At 36.9% G+C, this 24,319-nt stretch overlaps 1 protein-coding gene across 5 annotated transcripts in view; it reads right to left on the reverse strand.

Moving 5' to 3' along the window:
- Positions 1–8,653: 8,653 nt before the first annotated feature.
- The window catches only part of Cdk13 (cyclin-dependent kinase 13), a 93,537-nt gene continuing 77,871 nt past the window's right edge, over positions 8,654–24,319 (reverse strand). The window contains exons 11-15 of one of the 5 annotated variants that reach the window (XM_006516767.4): positions 24,098–24,229; positions 20,124–20,171; positions 18,066–18,271; positions 16,334–16,603; positions 8,654–15,889 (exon numbers count right to left, since the gene is read on the reverse strand). In XM_006516767.4, coding sequence (XP_006516830.1) covers positions 15,039–15,889; positions 16,334–16,603; positions 18,066–18,271; positions 20,124–20,171; positions 24,098–24,229 — 1,507 coding nt within the window. In that variant the 3' untranslated portion in view covers positions 8,654–15,038. Of the gene's footprint in view, positions 15,890–16,333; positions 16,784–18,065; positions 18,272–20,123; positions 20,172–24,097; positions 24,230–24,319 lie in introns of all 5 variants that reach the window. The other 4 variants (XM_006516766.4, XM_011244344.3, NM_027118.1 and 1 more) reach the window with 4 other exon arrangements.

Here is a 24,319-nt window from a genome sequence, read left to right on the forward strand (position 1 = left end):
GTGCCAGCTGAAGCCAGAAGAGAGCATTGGATTCCCTGGAATAAGAGTTGTGGGCCACTGTGTTGATGCTGTCAATTGTCCCCTGGAAAAGCAGCTACTGTTCAGAACTGCTAAGCCATCTCTCCAGCCACGTTTGCTGTTTTTGATTATAGAAGTTGTATTCCTAATAAACAGTTCAGAAAAATGGTTCAGCAAGATGCCTCAGTGGATGGCCAATAAATGGGAAATATAAGAAATGTGATTGTGTCAATAGCTGCTGTAACCCCGTTCTATTTCAGAATTCTTCAGGTTGTAACATTCAGGAAAGTCCAACTTAGTTTTTTACTTGAATACCAAATATCCAGTATAAGTCCAGGGCCCAGGTGATGTTATCACCTCTCTGTTTCTCTTGTGGTGGTGGTTGTATGCTCTCCTGCTTTGATCTTGTTTTCCAATAGACTCTTCCCTCCTGAAGACAATAATACTGATAGACTTCCCTCAGCAACCTAATGGAAAGGAGAGATTCAAGTCCCTTAGTTTTCACCTCTGCATCTCTCCTTCCTGTCTTATATTTAAATAATAATGAGGTTTATAATCTTTTTCTGTCCCAGTCTAAAATTGCACTTAACCATCGAGCACCCCCAGGCCTTAAAGGTACATATTGAGATTCCTTAGGAAGACAAATTGAAACTGGAATCCAAAAGCCTCTATATGATTTTTTTTTCAAGTCTAAATAAACAGCTCTCCATGAGCCACTATTATTAAGATATATCTAACTAGTTCTATCAACACCACTATACAGTGATAGAAAAGAATCATTAAATTTGAAAGTTAAAAAAAAATTCCATTAAGATAATAAGATTAGAATAATACTGTTTGAACTGCATACTGATTACCCACATTGAAAAATGAATTTTTTTTTTTTCCGATACAGGGTTTCTCTGTGTAGCCCTGGCTGTCCTGGAACTCACTTTGTAGACCAGGCTGGCCTCAAACTCAGAAATCTGCCTGCCTCTGCCTTCCAAGTGCTGGAATTAAAGGCATGCACCACCACCGCCCAGCTGAAAAGTAAACTTTCTGATCAGCTAGTTTGTCTATGTGTTGGTCATATGACTAGATCTGAAGTGGACTATATGGCACTTTTATTAACTACTTTTCTAGGTGAATGTGTCCTTGGCAACCTACATCTTGTTCTTATAAAGTATATTGGATGTCTTTGATTAATTCTGTGCAGTTATATTCTGGTTTTATGCTAATTTGATATCCAAGGACCCATTTCCCATCTTGCACTTGTCTTTTAACATCTGTATACACAGGTTGGTGTTTGCTCATTAAATAGAGAAGAAGGTATGCCAGGTTCAGTTCTTGATAAAGGGCACAATATAAAAAGCTGCTCACTCTTGTAGAACTTTCATTGAGGAACAAATAGTGCTACAGAAGAGAGAATTGAGCTAGAGGGAGGTTTTTTGACAAGCTGGGATTTTTCTAAGACTCTAAATACTTCAGATGGTGTATATGTAGATGACTACAGTATAAAATCCAAATGTACTTTTACAATATAGGCTATAGTCACCTCTCATAATGAGACTAGCCTCAGAAGAAACCATTCTTGCTGACTTAGTCCTGGACTTCCAGCCGCCAGAACTGTGAAAAAATATCTGCTGTTAGGCCAAATTGTGGTTTTTCTACCTAGCAACCCTAGCAACAAATACAAAAACATGTTCATGTTTTAGAATTTATGAACCACTGTACACACAGTCATTGGCAACGTTAGGATATAGGTTAATGTTTATGAGGAGAAACTAGTTGGCATCCTTCAGTGTTTCCCCAACAATGGCCAAATAAATGCAGGCACAGAAACAATATTTGGGGATTCTGAATCTAAGCTTTGTCTAAAGGATCTAAGGAAACAACTGGAAGTACTCAGGAATTGGAGGCATTAATCATGAAAAGGCATTAGAGTCTGTTTCTAAAATCTTCAGGGTGAAGCCTGAGCTCTAGAGACTCCATACAGCTACCCCTGGATCTAGAATGTCAAATAAAAGGATATGTGATGGTAAAGAGTAGATTTACTCATTGGCAACATTGGAAGGAAGATGAAACAAAGGGACCCAATGACCTCCTGGTCTGTCTGCTGGATATTGACAAGAGCTTTTGGGTTAAACATAGGAATAGCTGAACAGTGAGCAAGAAGTATGTAATTATAGTAGTCCTGGTTTAAGTGTGGTTCATGTTTATCCTGGATGTGTGTCTGTATATCACATTTGTGCCTGGTATCCTTGGAGGCCAGAAGTCATCAGATTCTCTGGAACCATAGTTATAGATGGTTCTGAGCCAGTACGTGGGTGAGCATCAAACCTGACTCTTCTCTAAGAGCCACATGGATGCTGGGAATCAGACTTGACGACTCTGGAAGACAGCCAGTGCTCTTAGCTGCTGAGCCATCTACAGAAATCGTTCGGCAGCACTTATTAAGATTTTGAAAGACTACATAAAAGGTGACTGAATGAGAAAACAATAAGAAAAGATGACGGGAAGCCTCTGAGTGGGTTGGGGAGGGTAAAAAGAATGAATCAGGAAGTGACTGTAGCAAGGAGTGAGTTAATATAGTTTGATGAGTCAAAAAAGAATGATCTGAAGGTGAAAGAATTCCAAACACATACTTAAGACTAAAGGCTCCATATTTACACAGGCTGGGAAACTGCCCTCAATCGTAGTTGGTATCCTCAGGGAAGATTTGGCCAAAGCAGAAGTATAAGGGAACACTTAAAAGATAGCAGATTCCTCAAACCCAAACACTTGAACACATTAAGGCAAAAATAAAGTAATTTTCTTAGATTTTGCAGAAAAAAAAAATTTAGCTCCCAGTATCAACATAGAGTAAACAATCATTGAGGGGTGGGAGGAGACCTTTAAATGTGGAACTCTGGGGCTGGAGATAGCTCAGCAGTTAGGAGCACTGGTTGGCTTCCAGAGGAGTCAAGTTTGATTCCTAGCATCCATGTGGCAGCTAACACCATCTCTTAAGCTCAGGCCCAGGAGATCCAGTGCTACCACCTGCACTAATACAAGCACCATTCACACACATGGTGCAGATGCATGCAGACAAAACACTCAATCTTTTAAAAATACTTTACAACTCGGAAATTCTGATGCACTGTAACTACATAACTTTTATCATGTGTGTGTGTTGCTTGGCTTTCTGTGGACATGTTCACTGGAAGGTGCAGCGCTCTGAGAGATTTTTGTCGACTATTTGTCTTCTAGTATTTGTCTTCTGTTAGATGGACATGGGTATCAGAATCTGCCAATTCCCCATTTGTACTTTATTCCAGTTTAATTTTTGCCGTGAACTGTACAAAGGAGCACCCGTCAGATGGATGTGTTGGCTTGCTTTCTCAGGTGAGGATAGTGGTGTTAGCCTATCCACCTGTTTGATTGGAGCTGTTTAGAATGTCCCATGGGTCTCAGTTTTTCTAGTCTTTTTTTTTTTCTTTAGTGATAGCTTTAGTAATTATTACAGGTAACCTTTCATTATTACTTTAGCTCAAGTTATGGAAATAACATTCCTGCTTTCATCAGTTGTTTTGGTGGTATGTAAATAGCTCCTTTCTGGACAATTCTTGCCCTAGAAGGGCTTTGTTCGGATAGAACTGCTACTATGCTGGGTTGGAGCATTACAAAAAGAACTGAACCAAAATAACTACAAAGCAGTAGTCCTGGTGGGCCGTATCTGTAGCCTGATCTCTAGCAATAGAAGAGATTCTTGCATAATTTTTAGCTAAATTTTCTGGTGTTCGCAACCCCAAACATGCTGACCTGATAGAGAATTTGGTTGAGGTGAGATAGCAAACTCAAGCGTGAAGTTTGCAGAATGAACGTGGAGTGAGTGTGTTTGGCCACATTGCTACCTTACACATTAAGCTACTAGCCCTATACAAAGTCAATATTAAGGGAAGTGAAGGGGGAAAGTTGGAATGCCAGAATAAATTGGCTATTTCTTGATATTCACAAGAAAACTGTCTCCTTTTGAAGGTGGCCTGGCTAGAAGCAGAAGTCTTTTCTGACTGTTACCTACACTCCAAGTGGAAATTTTCCATTTTTAAAAAGCTAGATTATCTAGCATCACTCAGTGAAATAAAATGAAGGAAAAAGAAAACCCTTGCTAAGAATCTACTCCCTGTACTCAGGAAGTGGAGGCAGGAGAATAAAAGTCTAAGGTTGTACTCAGATACATCATGAATTCAAGGGCAGCCTGGGCTACATGAGAATGTCTTAGAGAGAGAGAGAGAGAGAGAGAGAGAAGAAAAAAAAGGAGATAAAGAACACCTGAACTGTCCTCAAAGTGGGAGATATAGGTGATACAACTGGGATAAAGTTAACATCGGGCTTCTCTTAAAATTAAAGGACTATGAATAATTTGTTCTTATCCAAGCCAGTTTCCCATCACCTAAAAACCAGATCGTAATAAAGATAAAAGTAACTAGTAGGTTACAAAGATGAAATATGAAGAACTGTTTTGTACTATTCTGTTCAGACATACCACACGGAAAGGTGCAATGGCATTCAGATTCTATCCTTCAAACAATCAGCTCACTTGGAGTTTTTTGTTTCTTTTAAAGCTTTGGATTCTGTGGTCTTTATTTCCAGTGCACATGTGAGACACTGGCTTGCAAATCCCATGCCAGACTTTTGTGTCAGGTTTACAGGGATACTAAAGAAGGTGGGACATGTTTCTTCTTTCTTTGATCTCTAAGAATATAAAACTATTAGAATTTATAAGCAGCATTCTCAGCCTGCATTGCAAAGATTTGTTTCATATTCTGACATTTTAACAGATAGGACTTAGATTTTTTTCTGAAAGTTTTTACCTGTGAATGAATATGAGTGTATGTATATGTATGTGTGTATGTAAAAAATATTATATGAGAACACTGTAGGTGACATCAGACACACCAGAAGAGCACATTACATCTCATTACAAATGGTTGTGAGCTACCATGTGGTTGCTGGGAATTGAACTCAGAACCTTTGGAAGAGTAGTCAGTGCTCTAAACTACTGAGCCATCTCTCCAGCCCACCTGTGTATTTTTAATCCAATTTATCAAAGGTATTGAGAAAGCACAATCCAGCTCTATTATTATAAATCAAACGAATAGTGCAACCTTAGAAGTAAGTGGTGGTACTCATTTCAGGGGAACTGACTGGGCAAGGCCTGCTGCTGGTGGATATGTTAAAATTCTTAATTATATAGAAATAAAACCAACTTATGATTGGTACTCTTCAGGGAGGAAAAAATGCAAACAGCCTGAGAAAACCACTGTAGCAAAAAAGGTTCTAATACTGGAGGATTTATACTGCTTCCTCCCAGCAAATACAGAATTAGCTAACTAGCTCTCTCTAAAGCAAGGAGAAAATTATGAAAAATTAAAGGTAAAAACTAGTGTTGAAATGACAGAAAATACACAGGCTAAATTCACTATAGTGTTCTCCATTGCTCTCTTTCAGAATAAGATAGAACTTGGAAAGTATCTCAAAGATTTATACTCTAAAGAAAGCCTCAATAATGAGTATTATTATAAATATTAACTACATCTTCTAAACTAAAAATGTTTTAATTAAAATAAAAATTATCAACAAGAAACAAGATTCCTTCCCCACTCTCATATACAGATCCTTTTTCTGAAGGGCATCAAAAAAAAAAAAATGTCACTTTACACCAGACACTGTAACAAACTTAGTCCCCAGAACAAAAGATTTTGCAGCCATTTTCCTAATAAAATTTTAAGAAATACAGTCGCAATAAACTGCCTAAGGCTATATACAGATTAATAAATGGTAAAGCTAGTATTCAATCATTGTTAGTCAATTACTAATGATAGTTTTGAATTTTCAAATCTATTCTTTACGTACTGTGTAAGGCCTGCCCTGTCCCCCCAACAGATCAAAGACATTCTGCATGATAGGCACTCTGTCTGGTTAAATGGGGCTATGCTACTTCATAATCACTGTATTTCTCTCACAGATGAATATTTAATATGTTATCATGGTTACAACCAAATGCTAATTTGATGAGATCTAGAATGGCTTGGGGGATGGGCCTCTGGGCGTGGCTATGGGGAATTATCTTGATTGGGTTCATTGTGCTGGGGAGACTTGTCCTCTTCGGTGGCACAATTTCCTATGCAAAAATCCTCAGAATTAAAAGGGGTAGTTACTGGACACAAGGATACATTGCTTTCTTCTTCCCATAGATGAAATGTGACCAGCTATTTTGAGTCCCTGCTTCCTGACTTCCCGGCCATGATGGACTGCACCCTAAATTCTAAGCCCAAATGAATCTTTTCTGAAATTGCTTTTGTCAGATTACTATCACAGCAACAGGAATTGTAACTGAGACACATTTGTATTTTTTCACTTTATAAATGAATGAATGATTCAGTACAGGAATAGTCCACAGGAATTGCTCGGTCAAAATGCATTCTTTTTTTTTCTTTAGTGTCTTAATGTTTTGCCCTACTGAAATGGGTAATTATTTCAGTCTTTTTCCATAGTAACAGTAAATTATGCTGAGTTTAAGTTAATTTGTGTGTACAAGTGGGGGTCAGAGGGACACCATGTAGGAGTTGGCACTCTCCCTCCTGTGCTTCCATAGAGAGATCTCAAATCAAGCTTCATGACAAGTGTGTTTGTGTACTGAGCTACCTTACCAACCCTGGGAAAGCAAACTGCTAGTAGAGATCTCACCCATTCATGGTTGCTTGGTCTTTTGCATGTTTCTGGTAACTCAGCAAGTTTTCTATAATGCTAACAGTTCTGACTCTCTGACTTCTATTTGTCTTACAGTCCTATCTGGCAGTAAATACCACTCTTTCCTCCCCCTTGCCATTTTTCTTCCTTGTGTAACAAACTTGCTACAAAATGTTGGTTATATGAATAGCAAAACCCATTCTTGATCTTAAAGAAACTTATTTAAGATTCCACCCAAATATAGCTGCAGAATTGTTCTGGAAATGGCTAAAGGTATGTAAGAACTGAAACATCTTTTTAAAAAATTGTTTCTAAAACTCATGAATTTTACTACAAAATGAATGGGGAGCAAGTATGTGGTTAAAGTAGAATGAAAGTGGATATATTTAAATTTTTATATAGTATCCTATGCAGTATTTTTTGTCTGTTTATAGGTTCCATTTTTTTTGTGTAGACCTGGCTGTCCAGAAACTAGAACTGTAGACCAGGCTGGCCTTGAACTCAGATCTGTCTATCTCTGCCTCCCAAATGCTGGGACTAAAGGTGCACCATCACTTCCAGGCTCAAGCAATACATTTTTTATTCTTTATGTCATTCACTCAAGATAGATGTAAGTTGGGAACTTATCTCAGTGACAGAATACTTCATTAGCATTCACAAGGCCAAGCTCAGTTTTTAGCACCAACAAAAATTACTTTTCAAAAAGGAAAATGTAGCTGGAAAAATCTATTAAAATTTTTAAATTTGATGTCAACAGAAGGCACTAAAATATAATTTGAAAATAATCTCAGAAAAGATTTAAACAAAACGAAGGTGGTAAAGAGAGAGTTCAGTAGTCTGAGCACATACTGCTCTTAGGATCCAAGCTTTGTTCCCAGCACCTTGTGATTCCAGCTCCAAGGTATCTGATGCCCTCTTCTAGACATTGGCACTTGCATTCACATACACATATTCACAAAGAGTCACACAGAGTTAAAAAAATAAAATATATTTTAAAGCAGTAACCATAATTGTTACACAAAAAGGTGGAGTGTCAAGGCATGATGGCACAAATAATCCCAGCACATGGGAGGCTTGACACAGTAAGATCACTGTGTGCAGGACCATTCCTGCCCATATAGACCTAGTCTCAAAACAACTTGGCAGACAACACAAACTAAACAGAAGACCAGTAATAGGGGCATACTAAAACAGAATCTATAATTCATGTTTAAATGGTGAATAGATACCAGGAACATTTATGTGCCAAATAGCTTAGTATAAATATATAAGAGAAACAGAAAGCAAGAATACAAGGGATCTCACCGGTGTTTTAGAAAAGAGCAAGTGAAAATACAGTAATTTTAAACAGTAAGATCAAGCCAAAGAAGTAATCAGTGATTTTAAACATTAAAATGCCCCTTTCAATGGGGAATAGAATAATTACTCAATAAAGTAGGAAATATGAAATTGAATAAACACCAGAACCAAATAGTAGAATACATTAGAAAATAAAAACTATAGATAGATGAATAGTGAGAGAATGGAAGTAGAATGAGGAATTTAAGAAAGTAAGGACAAGGAAAAAATGACAAGAAGTTCCAGCTCACCTAAAGGCTAAGTGAGGGTTACTGGAGCTTATAGTTCAAGACTAGCCTGGGCAAACACAACTTAAAAGAACTCGAAAGAACAAGAAAGAATAGATCTACCCCTAAAACACCCCTAGAGGATATTAATAATATGCTTAAAAACAGATATTAACTGTATCCTCATGATGCTAAATGTTCATTCCGACATATTGCAGAATATATAAATTTTCAGAAAATGGAAATTTCCCAAGATTTATGTTAGAAACAGAACCATGCCCAAATGAAGAAGACACGTGGAAAGAGGAAAACTAAAAGAATTACTCTCAAGGAAACAGGATTGTCAAGTTAGAAATAAAACGGCTTTAACTTCTTTAATCAACAGTTAATTCTTGGGACATATATTTTAAATAAAAACAGCTTTCCAGTTGTTATTCTGCCAATGAACATGCTAATCAATGCCTGGCTGAGTTAAACACAGATACCAAATCCTAAGTATTTAGTCAATAGTACATAGCAATATTAAATTCTTAAATGGATGGCTTATATCTTATTATTTGTTATCTATTAGGACATGGTAGTGTATATTAAAGGAGAGAATCTATATGAACATTGTTAGAAATTTTAATCTGATCCTATTACTAACACATTAAGTAGTTTATCCCTAATCTGTTTATCCATGAAGTCTAAAACTCTAAAAGTTAGACATTCATAAAATCAGGAAAGATAAATCAACTCTATAAACTATTAAAATGATAACTAGGCAATATGGCTAGATTTTTATTTTTAAATAGTAACTTTCCTATAAAGAGTCATGCTTAAAATATTACAATAATGGGCCTGGGGAGATGGTCAGTGGTTATGAATAACTACTACTCTTGCAAAGGACCCAAATTCTATTCCCAACACTAACATCAGACAGCTCACAACTGGGAAGCTCACAACTGCCTGTACTCCAAGGCAGTCCACTAGCTGGCCTCTGTGGGCACCTGTACTCATGTGCAAATACCCAAAACCTCACAATACTTACAAGTTCATTTCTAAAAGCAACAAAATACAACCTGAAAAAAAAATAGTATATTGAACAACAAATAAAAATTTGCAATTTACAGAGAATGTAACAAAATACCATCTTACCTTCTAAATGCCAAGCTCACCTTAACAAAGTTTGACTAAGTATATTCTCAATTAAAATGGCTAATGGGTAAAATGACATGGAAAGACAGGAACAGAAAACAGAAAAGGTGAGAAATGTAAAGTTCTCTTTGTTTTTGTTTTGCTTAAATGCAGTCTTTATATAGCCCAAGATGGCCTCAGGAACTCAGTGTTGCTGGATGACGCTGAACTTCTGACCCTCCTGCCTCCACCTCACAAACACTAAGGTTACAGTTGTGCACCACCACATACATTTTATGCCAGAGATTGGGATCAAAGCTGGAGCTCTGGGTATGCTCCAACAAATACGCTGTATCCCTAGGTAGTAAACTTTTGAAGCTCTATCCTGTAACAAATTATCCAAACAGGTTGTGGATTTTGCCAAGAAGCGGAAATATAATAATAACCCAAACACAAGTTCCATGAAAAGCACTTTCCTAATGTGCAGGCCTCTGAATTCAACATCCAGTCTTAAAACAATAAAATACCATGTACACAGGACAGAAAGATCAAGATGGAACATCACAGAAACCTCAGAAGATATTTAAAAGTAGGGGAGAACAAACTGGTCAATAGATGCTGTTGATATAAGTATAGGCTTCAGAAATAAACATAAAACTGAATTCTTGCCTGACTGTATCTAACAGAATAAATCCTAGGTTAGTTAGAAACAGAATTCTGTATGTACTCTTGGAATACCAAAAGGGTCTCTAAAGACAAACCACAAGGAAAAGATTATTAACTACAGAAAACATTCAAATTTTTGTATAACAAGACATTCAAAGGCAAGTACTTTGGAAGACACATAGGTCAGCAAGGGCTACCTTCAAAACCACAGAAAAAAACTTTAGACAAGTCAGTCTACCAAATAAAGTAATGAAATTCACTAGTAATTAGAGAAACACAAATTTAAAAAGATTGTCACCTTACAAACATAAAAAACAAAAAGCCCCTTCTGTGTTCCTACTCCTAAAGACAATTCTATGAAAGGGGAAAGTGTGAAGTTCTAAGCTTTGTCCAACAACAAATAGCCCTCCCCATCACCACCCAAAAAATAACACATGGCACAGTAAATCATGAGTGGCCTTTTCTAAAGAGTCTGCTTTGAATATACACAAAAAGAAAATACAACTTTAAAGATGCCCTGGGATTCTTACAGAAGTTTATTTATTGACTATCAAATACAACTTTTCTTTTTCCCTCTTAAAAACAAATGGTCTTTACATTAAACTGAAGTATAATAACATTTTAAAATTCTTGCAAAAGAATACCTTGGGGCTGGTGAGATGGCTTAGCGGGTAAGAACACTAACTGCTCTTCCGAAGGTCCTGAGTTCAAATCCCAGCAACCACATGGCGGCTCATAACCATCCATAATGAGATCTGACTCCCTCTTCTGGTGTGTCTGAGGTCAGCTACAGGGTACTTACATATAATAATAAATCAATCTTTAAAAAAAAAAATACCTTATAACAAATGATGCGGTGGGGTGTGGTAAGAGATGATTTACTGCATGCCCCCATCTTAATAGAATGAGAACTACAAACTTATGGTGAGTTGAGACCTACAGTATGCCCTTACTACTATGATCAAAATTTTGTTTGCTTCCATCTCCGGGTGACCATGAAATAGTTTACTATTAGTAACTTCTAGTAATCTAAGAAAAATCACTGGAGAAGTCCTTTGGTAAATGGCAGGCTTATAAAATGATTTCTAGTAAGAGAACCATCTAAATACTGTGCTAACCAGAAATGACGTTTTAATGACTTGGTATCACAATCACTGAATGTGGTCTTTCTACACAGGAGCCTTTTAGTAACTGCAAATATGAAATGCATCAGCTGCCACCTTCTAGTTCCCTAAATAAACTTTTTTTTCTATAATCAAAGAAAACAGGCTTTTCTTGTTTTTGCTTGTCCAAACAGGTGTCACTATAACTCTGGCTGGCCTCCAATCTCAATAGGTAAAACACCCTAGCCTCAAACTTCTTGCCCCTGCCTCCCAAGTGTTATGAATGCAGACATATGCCAGTGTGCCTGGCATACAAGTTTTTAAGGTTTTTGAGTTTGTTAGGGATTAAACCTGGGCATTATACTTGCTAGGGCAAATAGTCATTGAGCTAGCTCTAGCCCTTAAAAAGTTACTGTTAGTCCAAATTATTATTAACTTATTAGTCTGGTCTAATACTGGTCACACAATTTTCCTAGTCATAAGTTGGTATTGCATAGGCATGGTAACAGGCCCCTGTAATCCTAACCGTTGGGAGAATTAGGAGCCAGTGAGTATAAGGCCATCCTGAGCTACATGAAGACCCAAGAAAAAGCAATAGAATGTTAAGTGTTTACTGCAGACTTAGATGTGGTGTACAAGAACCACATAAGCAATCCAGCTATCACAAATAAACCAGGCAGCCTCTAAGCCTTTCTTCAGCTGCACTGTGGAGGTTAATCATTCCATTTGGGGTTACAAGTAGGTCTGGTTCAGCTTTAAATACCACAGCCAGCATCCCAGACAGTATATTCAAGTTCCACCTAGTCTGAAAAATAATCAGAGCAGGAGTGGACTCAGCAAAGTCACCAAAACCTCACATACAAGTGCTAGCCATTTCACTGAGAAACGCATTTCTCAAACCTTGGTAATTCTTATGAACTAACAATATTTAAGTAAGTTTGTTTCCATCAGTGAATTTGTGGTTTTGCTTCCTCATGGAGCCTTATTTCTCTGTTCAAATTTCCATTTTTATTCACGTAAGCATAGAATATTCAAACATTTGATGACTAGAGAAGCTAGTAGACATTAACAAACAAGAAATTCTGCCAGCCTCATCTATATGTGGTTAAATACCCTCGATGATAAGTCATTATGTATTTGCTAACAGAAGTGGAAGCTGTTAAACAATCACATTCCACAAACCATTTAATCAATTAACTCTCTAGAATTATTCCTTTAATTTTCAGTTTACCAACAGGTAACAATTGAAGATTTGGGACATACCGAATTTTCCATGTAGGAAAAATTGTGAGGCAGAAAAACTTCACAGGAAGACTGTTTTCCATAGGTCAATCTTACGTTCACTTTCTTATCTGCAGTGTGACTTGATTCTACCCCCTTAGAATTTTATTACTTTAAGTCTTACCCAAAATACAGACTTTAACTAGTGATTTCCCAGCTCTGTTCTTAATCCAAACTCTCCGAACTGAATTACCACCTCTCAGCACTGCATTAATACTTCATGAGACATCTTTCTTGTAACACCACCCTGAGTCTGGACTGTCCTGCAGTCACTGGCCTTTCTTCACTATGGTTTAATTGGCATCCCCTTTTCTTAAACACAGGATATAGTTACACAGTCTTACAAAACACACATTATTAGAAGAAATAGTTCCAATTTTCTATTTCAAAGCCAATAATTTCCCTGACTTCCCAGCCACTCTCCCAACATGGATATATATATCTGAAATGTTTAATTAGAAAAACTATCCAAACACAAGTCAATTTTATATAAAATATTTAATTTTTAAAACACAGACTATTCATGTCACATAAATAGTTTCAATTTTAGGTTAGCTGCTTATGGCCAGCAGATGTACCAAATGTGACAAATAATAATTTAGATACTGTCACTTATAGGAAAGTCTAAAGCTCTAAGACTCACCATATTAAAATTTCAGAGACTTGAATACTCTAATTTCTAAATTTCAAAACATTTTTTCACTTCCTCTACTGTTTTATTAAGTTGTTAGTACTCTGTATTCAAATAAAAGCAAAATATTTTTTCTTCCATTAATTTTTTTCTTTCACCAACAAAATACGATCAAAAAATAAAATGGTCAACTGAAAACTCATTTTTAATAGGCATAAACTGGAAAATTATCTTTAAAATATTCTGTCACCAAACAATAATGTTTCCTGAATGTTTGTAAATGCAGGGTCACAAATCATATAAAGGGCATGAAGCTAAGCTGCTTTTCATAACAGTTCTTCCTTACTTAGTATCCAATGGGAAAGGTACTACAACAATTGAAATTGTCAGTCGGCACGCGAGGGCGGTTCCCCAGAGTCTCTTATCTACGAATGATGAAGGTGATGCTGGCTATTTACCTTTGGTTCCTTTTCAGAAATAGAATTTTGGTTTTTTGTGTGTGTGTGTGTGTGTGTGTGAACGTAAACATAGTGCGACTTGACAACATCAGAGTTATTCTTTCTTGGTTGATTCTAATAGAATAGCACTGCTCTAATCTGGCAGAAATTATAGTAAATTTCACAGAATTGAAAGGAAGAGGGAAGGTTTTCTCTTTGAGTTTTCTGTTTGCTTTACTAAATTAGATCTAGGACATGTTTCTACTTAAGTTGACATTTTCTTAAAATTATATAACTTAAAATAAGGTGTTTGCCACCCTCCTTCTGTGGACTTCAATACATTTGTTATGTACCATATGTATTTATTTATGAATTGTTATACATACTTGCTTCAAAACTCCTGCCCTCCAAATAGAAACTGGGTCAGTATGACAGCCAGAAAGAAAGGAGCACTCTAAAATTCTCATTCAGCTACTACTTTCAACCACTTAATTGATAAAAAAAAGTTTTAGTACTTCCCAGAAGTAACATAAGGTTCTGAGTTCTCCCTTTCTTTTCCTCTTACACCCCTACCAAGAGAAGGTAACAGTGGAAGTCAACACAGCCAAAAGACAGGCAGAAAGGGACAGTGTGACAGGCAGGCAGAGGGAATGGAGCTAACAGAACTGACCAAGCAACTCCTGAGAGCGGAGAAGCTCCCTGCCCCGTCAGCACAGTACAGACTCCCTTAGAAAGACAGTGGTGTGAAGGCTCATTTCATCCGCAGACCTTAAGCTTACCTGTTAAGGCACTTACTCAACCCCTCCCCACCCTACCCATAGTTTTCATATAAAAACCACTATTTCATTTGAATGAATTTTCCTGTATTATGGTAACCTGAAAAAAACAAAACAAAAATAATGTTGACCATTTTTTATATAAAACTGTTGCATCAAGAGAAAGGTTGTGTTTTATTTTTCTGAAATGAGCACAAAGTACACCTTTCACAATAACACTGAAAGCAGGTGCAAAGACTGACAGTGACCTTCGACTAAAGGTAGCTTTGTAAAAAGAAAATACCAAATAAATCAGTGCCCTTTCTGATTGTTGTAAAACTGGAAGGGGGATGGGGGGCATGGGGGGAAGGGGAGCTTGTTTACATAAAAGTTGGTCCAAACTTACAAAAAAAAGCACAAGTGTGCATAGTTCAGAAGATCTGCCACAGGGCCATAAAAACATTATGTCCCTAATGTTAGCATCCACTTAAAACTGCAAGAATACAAAATAAAATTGTTAACTAAAATCTGTGACGATGTACAATCAATAGAGCTAGTTTTAAGAACAGCATGAATTTAAGCAAAGATTTTTTTTGTTGTTTTGTTTTTTTCACTATTGTATGCAAGACCCTTTCCACATAAAAATAAAGCTGTTGTTGAATTAATATTATTCAAGTCTCTTGGATTGCTGCCTGAAATTGCAGCTAGAAAAGTCTTTCCAGATAAAAATGATGTGCCTGAGGAAAAACAGATACTCAGTATGGTAACCCTCTGCCTCGACCTCTGCCAGCTGATGTGCTAATGTGTCCCCTGTATCCTTGTGAATATCCAGGTCCTTGGGCAGGAGAAGTCCAGGTCTGTCCATGCATGAGGCTAGGGCCACCTGGATTTTCCTGTAAGTTACCACCATAGTTATAGTTGTGCATCTTTGCTGGCAAGGGATGAGTACTCTCTGGCCCTGTGGAAGGGTCATTGCTGTTTGTGAGGACTGTGATAGGACCATGGCTATATTCAAATCTATGGTCCTTGTCTCCACTAAACAACATGGGACCAGCATTGAGGTAAATGTCTCCATATCCAGCTACTGAACTGGCAAACGACTCAGTAAAGGCAGAAGTTTGAGGTGGACCACCAGTGTGAGATGAAGCAGTACTGTAGTTATCCAGAGACTGAATATCTGAGTTTCCAATGAAACTACGTGCTTCCAATGGTGCAGCAGCGGAGCTACTTCCTAGACCATCACTGCTAACGTAAGGAGCGGCAGAGAAAGAAGATCCAAAGTTGTCCTTATAGTCTGAACTGGGCACATATGTGTCTCCTGTGGGATAATCGATACCACCTTCTCTTTTGGGATCATCCTGGGGCTGATGCTGAGCAAGCAGCTGTAAGAGGGCTGCCTTCACTCCAGCATGTGGGTCAGTTAATGAAGAACTAGTGGTAGGAACATGCTGGTTTTCTGTCCGATAATCTAGGTCCTCCTCAGTAACTGGTGGTGGTTCAGGAGGTTCAGGAGGCCGTTGATCAGGAGGCAGAATTCGAGGCCGGTCTGGTTCTGGTGTCAGCTCCAATATCCTCCTGTCTTGGTGCTGGATGAGGTCATCTTGCCCTAAGTAAGATAAACCCAAGAAAGAGTTCAAAGTTACCATGGAAAATGAAATATTCAGAACGGTCATACATTCCACCTTTGACAAAATACCAAAGGATGTATCTCACAAGTGCTCATGTTACCCACTACTACTTAAGATTATTAAAGAAATACACCATTCAACTCCACACAGTCGTACTGAATGCTTGAAGAGCAAGATTCTACTATACACACAACATTTAGTACCTTTTGTACTAAGAATAGAGTTATTGTATATTTACCTTAGGAAAAAAGTATTGTATTCATAATGAATAATATCCCACATGGACAATTTTCTAAACAATCTACTCCAGGAAGTAAACAAAATAGAAAACCACTTCTCACAAGGGACCTGAGAATGTCTTTAACAACTGTCAATGAGCAGTCAAAGCTATATCTATCAACAGCTCTGAGCCAATCACTCACCGGATCCAGGAGTGCTCGGTTCTAGAGGAGGCCTGAGTTGCAATGGAGCTTCATGTCCTGATCCATTTTCCCTTTCCTCTAGCATGGCATCTTTCTGTTTGGACTGTTGGGCCTTTATTAACTGAGTCAAGAGGACTGCAAATGCACTCTGCACAGCAGCCTGGGCAGCATCAGTTTCCACTTTAGGCTGGATGGTCTGTGAAGGCTGAACTCCTCCCAATGATTTTGAAGACTCCTGTTGTGGTGTTGATGGATCTGTCTGTTTTTCACCTGTTGCCAAAATTCCAGCAGGAAGGTTTATTTTATTTAGCTGCTGTTGAGTCTCAGAGTTTACCTTAATGTTCAACACTTGGACAAAATCAGCCATATTAACACTTGATTTAGATTGTAGTAGGTTTAGAAGAATTGCCAATTCACTGTGGTTTAACGGCTGTCCAGGGCCTGTTATTACTAAAGACAAAATGTATTGATTAGAACTGCCATAATTCACAGTTTTCCCAACCCCCATAACCTCTTCATTACACAATTAGAATTCCACTTGTGGAAGAGTTATGAAACAATGTGAATGAGCACTTCAGTCTACTCACTGTCATGACATTCAAAATCTAACTACAACACAAGTCAAGACAGACATTAAAACTACAGTCTATTTTGGGTAATTCATCTTTAGGAATTTACTTTCCAAAAGAAAAAGACTACCACCAGAGCAGATTTAACCATGAGCTATCACTGTATGAGAGAAATGAACAACAGTAACTCTAACAGTGCCAGCACTGTTAAGCATTTGTAGCCTTTATCCTCACAGCCACTTTATAAGACAATAAATAATACTAATTATCCTAAAAGTGGATAAATTGCCAAGATCCTAGATTCTGAAATTTAATCCTGAATGCAGTCTCTGAATTCTTTCTACAAAAATGAAGTTAACTGTTGTGCAAATAACTTTTTAGAAATTAAAACTAATACTGTAATACTATAATAAAATATCTTTTTATTCGATTACTTTCTTTAAAAAACGTTAAACCATTTTCAGTTAGATAGACCTACACAAACATACATATTAGATATCAACTTACTACCAGTAAGACACATCTAGTTAGTTTTCTTCCTCCAATACTTAGTTCTTCAGGAAAACTGAAACTCAATTTTTTAAAACCTGTCAACTAGCCAACCATAGTGGCACACATCTTTAAACCCAGCCCTTGGGGGGCAAAGATGGGTGGTTGTTTGTGAGTTTGATGCCAAACTACTTGCAAAGAGAGTTCTAGGACAGCCAGGGCTACAAATTGAGACCTTATCTCTAGACAGACAGGTAGATAGATATGAATGCAAGAAAGAAATAACTAGGTCTAAATAACAGATTTCAATCTTTTAAAATACAGTCTTAGTAAGAATGATGTACAGATAGATATCCACCAATGGGATGAAAAATTCCTTTTGCAGTTTTGGCTATCTTTGTGTTTTCTATGCCTTAATTAAACACTGAACTAAATCTGCTAATGTTAATCAAAGACCCTTGACTCTTGAACTAGAGAAACAGGAAAAAGAAATCTAACCAATCACCACAAATCCATGATTTGAGACTGCTTGTAATGCGAGTTGTGCTGGCACCAACAATAAAGTAATGCCCAGTTCATCTTTTTGCCATAATATGTTTTAACAGGAGAACAAACACATTCAACGCAGGCCACAAAGCAATGTGAACAAAACAAGCCAAAGAAGCATTACTGACCAGGTGCTACATTTGAGTTGCTCTGAGATTTCAACTGTGCGGGTGGCAGCACACCCTGGGGTGTGTTAGTTCTGCTGTCATCTAAGCCCAGAGACAGGTCCTTCCTAGGGGCTTTGATTGTGGAAAGATCATCAGTCATGCCCATCTGTTTCTGTCTTCTTCTCTTTTTACTCCATAATTCATGACAATCTTGCCACAAAGGAAGGCTGAAAAAAACATATCAATGCTAAATCACAAATGCCAAAGCCACAAATACTAATGTTACAATGTACCACGAAAGCCATTCCCCTCCCACAAGCCATTCTGGAAAGCTTCATACAAACATTCAATAAAATTCATCCATACTTCAGGGTTTTAACTTTAGTGGTGGACTAATTATTTTTTTTTTATTTGTCCTAAATTTTTATTGTTTAAAATTGTATTCATGCATTAATGTGTTTGAACAAGTACATCCCGAATCTCCCCACTAAAATGCCTTTCCTATCTCCCCTAAATCTCTATGCCCTCCCAATTTCATGTGTTTTCTTTCTCTCTCAAAACTCACTAAGTCAACTTAGTGCTACCAGTATGTGTATGGGTAAGAGGCTACCTGCTGGAATATAAATATACTCTAAAGGGGCCACATCTCTGAAGAAAAAAGGTGACTCTCCCTTTCCCAGCAGCCATAACTGCACATATCTCCTCAGCTGGGAGTGAGCTTTCATGACTAACTCCTTCCCTCCAAGCTGGGATTTTGTCTGGCTTGATCTGAAGTGGGCCTTGTGCATATTGTCACAGCTGCTGTGCCCGCATATGAACTGCTGTACCCTACAGATGAACTATTTTTGTCTTCTGAATAATCAATAAATAAAATTATGAATATATATTAATAAAAGCTATTAGAATAACTTTTTTAAACCAACTATAGCACACTGTACACTAAACAGGAATTTTGAAAAAGGATGCAGAAACATGCTATTTGTAGAAGCCAGACATAAACAAAAAGGAGAGTAACAGAATAGGCTACAACACAGGATTCGTACAGAACTTTTTAGTAAAATCTTTTCAATTTTTAGTCACATATTTGCTACTATTACCAATTGTTTTGGAAATAAACTGATTCTATAGATGAGTCTCAAGAATAGGTAATCCAGGCACAGAGAGGCTCATCATACTCATCAACAGAATTCTACGTGATCAGTAACTACCAAAATTACCTCTAATTCTCTAATAACTTTTCATCTCAATATAATTCTTTAACACTGAACACTAAAAGTAACTTTTTCTGAAAGACAAAAATACTTGATTTACAAATGTTTTCTTTTGATCCCAGTAATAACTTACTACTACTTTTCTCTAGCTTAAAGGTGAGAAAATTAAGGCTTGGAAAGGTTAATAAACTTGCCCAGAATATCTAGATTCTTTTAAGCAATGCCATCTAACGGTATATACCTGCTGTCCTCAACTTGGATGTTTATCTCAAGAGGTACATAGGACTTTCCAAGAGTGTAGCTAAGGTTGTGTAAGGGTGCTGCATTTCCACATGGACCCTTTTCGAAGACTGAACTAGAAGAACACCCTGAATGCTCAAGTAGATAATTCTTCCACAATTACTTTCTCATATTATAAAATAAAGGCATATGCAACAGAATGGTTGAATCTTAGCAATATAATATTAATTTAAAAATGTCATTCCACAGGATTACAAAACAGCATGACACCTTTGTATAAAATGAAAAACAACTACATTTTTTAAATGTAATTTTTATGGATACATACAGATGGCAACAGAAAATATATACAAGAATAAGGAAACGGGAATGATGGTTACCTTGGGGAGAAGAGGGCAAGGGAACACGTGGGTAGGAAGAAGGGTTATGATATGATTAAAGTGGGTTATTCTCAAGGTTCTAGCTTTTGCTTGGTAGGCTCATGGCTGCTTATTAACATTTAAAATAACTAATTAAAGTAACTAAAATAATAACAGAGAGCCATGCATGGACCAATGATGAGTGACACAAGGATTATGATTAAACCAAGTCTATGCACCTGAGGTCCGAAAACAAAACAAAGGCATACCTCTCAGCCATCTTACTATGGTGCATTGCCTCAGCGTGTAAAAACCTCCTGGAGTAACAAACAAAGGGATAATTTGAAATATTGATACTGGGAAGCTGTAAGGCATCAAAAACCCTCCAAAAGACTTTCCTTTCTGGGAATGTGTTTGTGTTTTATGATGTGGGCTGTAGCCTCTGTTGGGATGGTGATTTCAAATATTCTATAGTACAGGTTAGGGTAAATAAAATCATTACATCTCCTCCATTCTAACAGCCAAGAAATACAATGTTCTTGTGGAAAAGTAAAGAAATCCAGGTAAAGGATTTGTTTGTTCCCTCCCACAACTTAAAGAGATTCATTATGAATTACTTTAACACTCATCTCTATGAAATATAAACAAAACCTTACAATGATCTAAAATGGCAGATTATTTATGCTGATTTTCTAAACAAATCAGGCATGTTCTCCAGATAACCAAAAGTATGTGCTTCCTGAAGGTTCAAATGCTGGCTCAGCCACTTATTTGCTATCTTGTCAGACAAGTAAATGGACCTCTGTATCTCAGTTTTTTTTCTTTAAAAATGGGATTAACAATTATTACCTATTGCCAGGAGACAGAAGTAGTATGTTAATTTTATCAGGGCATCCTTGGTCAAAGCCACTCATACAGTATTTGTGAGTGGCTATACTATATTTGTGTCTGATATCACTGATCTTCATTCAGTTGTCTAAAAGGTTGTTTATCAAATCATGAAATACTTATTCTAATGATAGATGGTCACATTACTGTCCAAATGTTTAATACTTTTTATACTGCTGATAAGGTATAGGCTAGAGGCCTTTTAATTCACATCTTAGTTATATACTTTATAGAATGACAGCCCTACTTAGTAGTTTCTCTTACATATTAAATAGAGGGCACTTTTAATTTAAATACTGAACCGATGTCATCCTAACCTTGACTTGGATTCCTCAATGATGTATCTAAGAGCATACATTCCATAGCAGTCTCACAGAACACCTGAGTGGACTGCTACCTTGCTGTTTAATAGAAAAGTGCAGGAAAGTGTACCTGAGTTACAGGGCAATGACAAGAATTACAATTTATAAGAAAAAAACAAAACAAAAAACCCAACAACTCCACAAGTCTTTTAAGTCATAGCACAAAAAAATGGTAGAGCTAGTAAAATAAAATTAATGACTAATGTCTAAATGAGCTTCTGGGTCACATGACTTCCTTATTGTCAGAAGACCTGTGGAAGGGAGGAAGCTTTTCAAATGTTCTTACTTTTTTTGTTGTTGCTTATTGAAATGTGTTTTGTCTGCAAATATGTTTGTGTAACATATATGTGTTTGATACCCACAAAAGTCAGACGAGGGCATCGAATTCCCTGGAACTGAGTTTTTAGATGGTGTGAACCACCATTCGAGTGCTAGAAACCAAACCAAGGTCCTCTGCAACCAATGAGGAACGGTTCCCTCCCTGATCTCATTTTTTTTTTATTATAAAACCAAAACTTTAGATACTTAACGCAGAAATTCAAAGGCAGTGATATAGCTGTGAACAACTTCTTTCAGTGAATGCTTATTTGCAAGAACACTCACGAAAATAACAAGTAAGTTATAATTAATATAGAACTATGTCTCATGTCTACTAAATAGGACTAGTTCAAAGACATGAAAATTACTATGTGACTAGGAAAAGATCTCAGGTCTGTCACTTCTACTAGACTTCATAGCCAACAAAATTCACTGATGGTTTAAAACACTGAAATATGTACTACTAATGCAGTACCAGATATCATATTAATAGTCATAGAAATATTTTAAAATTAAAATCCACTTATATACATACCATTGTTTAAGAAGTATAATATCACAACTAATGTAATATTAGTTACATCAGAATAAAAATGTAAGAAATAATGCAAGTTCAATAGGGAAAAATAAATTCCCAAATGTTTAACATTTGCTAAGTGAATTAAAGGACATTCAGATCCCAGTGGACACACTTACAAGGCTTTACAAGTTTGTATGAAAATAAGCTTGAGAAGCTGGCTTCACAATCCTTTCCTGTAGAGTAAGTGATGAGGATTAGCATGTATGTCCTCTATAATCCTCTTGACACCGTCTATGAGAACATGTTACCTTGTAGGTATTATGCTTGCACTGGAAAATGTTAACGTAATGTTGATCACAGAAAACCAAAAAATCCAGATTATGGAAAGCTTTACCAAGCAGCCACCTCAGGCTCTTAGCCTTTGTTGGGACTGGAGATTGAGCTTAGCAGAAGCCCTTGCCAGGCATGTGTATGGCCCTATGTTTGATGTCCACTACCAAACACAGAAGCCAGTGTCATCAAAACCTTCTCTAAGAGTGAGGAAATATTGAAGATATATGCTAAGTAAACATATATGTGAGTTCTGAACAAATTGTTCAATCCTGACTCCGTAGAAAACTTGTTAAAAACAAAACAGTTTTATTGGGCTACTGGGAGACTTAAATATGTACTAGTTTTTATGATGTTTTATGCTATATAATAGTAGTATGTGTAGTAAAGTTCCAGTTTTTATAGATTCATGCAACAGCTTAATATTCAACTACTTCAGAAAAAGTTTATAAAGTAATGAAACAAATGTGTCCACACACCAATAATTATTGAATCTAGGTGAAGAATATTCTACATTTCTGCAGAGGTGAAAACTCAAAACCAAAAGTTAAAACCAGTAAAACAAAAACAACAACAACAAAACCTTTGATATGCTACTAGAATCAAGCCACTTGGAGACTACTGATATATCTAAATAAGCAAAACTAAATGCTAAATATTAAACATTTAGCTCAACAGTATCTGATCTAGGTGAGGTGGTGCACACCTGTAAGAGGCATAGACTGGAGGATCTTGAGCTAAAGGCCAGCCTGTACTATACAACCCAAACTGAGTCAAAAAGAAAGAAAAAAAAGAAAGTTAAATAAATTAAAAAAAAAAAAAAAAAAAAAAAAAAAACCCTGGAACTAGTGAATGACTTCTGCATGTCAGATGATAGTTATTTTTTTTAACTTTCAAACTACCTCATGGGCCATTTATATATATAGTTCAATAAAATCTTAATTACAAACCCTGTGGAAAATATGCTCAATATGACTACAAAGTGGAAGAGCCAGGATTTGAACTCTAAAGCCCATGTTTATTCATTTAAAATATGTAAATTTTATTACAGCAAAGTACTTTATGAGAGAAAATGTTTACTTTTAATGCTGCTGATCATGTTAACAAATACCAAGGAAATACCTACAAACCTTCAGCCCCTATCGTAGAGAAGCAAAGGCACAATCCTCTTCCCAACCAATTCCAGACAAATTACAGGAGCGATGTAAAGACTTAGAAATAAGCTATTCTGATCCTCCAAACCGCACTTTCCCTTCATGATAAGTAAGAATCATTGCAAACATGCTTCTGATACTAACATTCTTTGAAATAATGATAAGGATTTTCTATTGTGGGAGATGTCACAGCTTATTTTCAGAACTTGTTTCTTATCGAACTGACTTCAATTTGAGAACTGGCACCATCCTTTACCGTATTTGTATTCTTGGGCAAGTTTTTTAACCTCTTTGAGCCTGCTCCCTCCTGTTAAGCAGTGGTAATAATACCTACCGTAGAGGGTTGTACAGATTAAGCTTGACATAGAACTCAGAACTCTGGCTGAAGCTTGGCCTGACGGCCATATTCCACCATAACAAAATTGTTATGGAGGGGAAATATATCACTACCCAGCATCAGCTAAAGAAATGGGAAAGGCTGTTTTTACTGGTCTATGGCAAACTCAACAATAAACAAGCACTTACATGCTTGATGTGCAAATCATGTAATTTTCTGATGTCTTTCCTAACTAGTTCAACTTCAGCATAGAATCATGGATCATGACATCTAATTAACAAAATTTTCAAAGCTGTCCAGATAATGCAAATCTAAAATGAAAAAAGTCACTTACTCTGGTGGAGGCATTTTGGAGGGTTCCACGTCTCGCAGGAACTCACACTGAAGAGCCTGCTCAGCAGTGCAGCGCTTACTGGGATCCAAGGCAAGCATGTAATCGAATAAGTCGAGTGCAGCTGCGGGGATGCTAGCGCCAGAGGACACAAGAGTCAAGCACAGCCTTCACACACGCTCGGTGCTTCTATAAGCACTTAGTTTACAAATTTGAAAATTAATT

This window comes from Mus musculus, chromosome 13 (genome assembly GCF_000001635.26).
Source record: "Mus musculus strain C57BL/6J chromosome 13, GRCm38.p6 C57BL/6J".
In the NCBI taxonomy this organism is placed as follows: domain Eukaryota; kingdom Metazoa; phylum Chordata; class Mammalia; order Rodentia; family Muridae; genus Mus; species Mus musculus.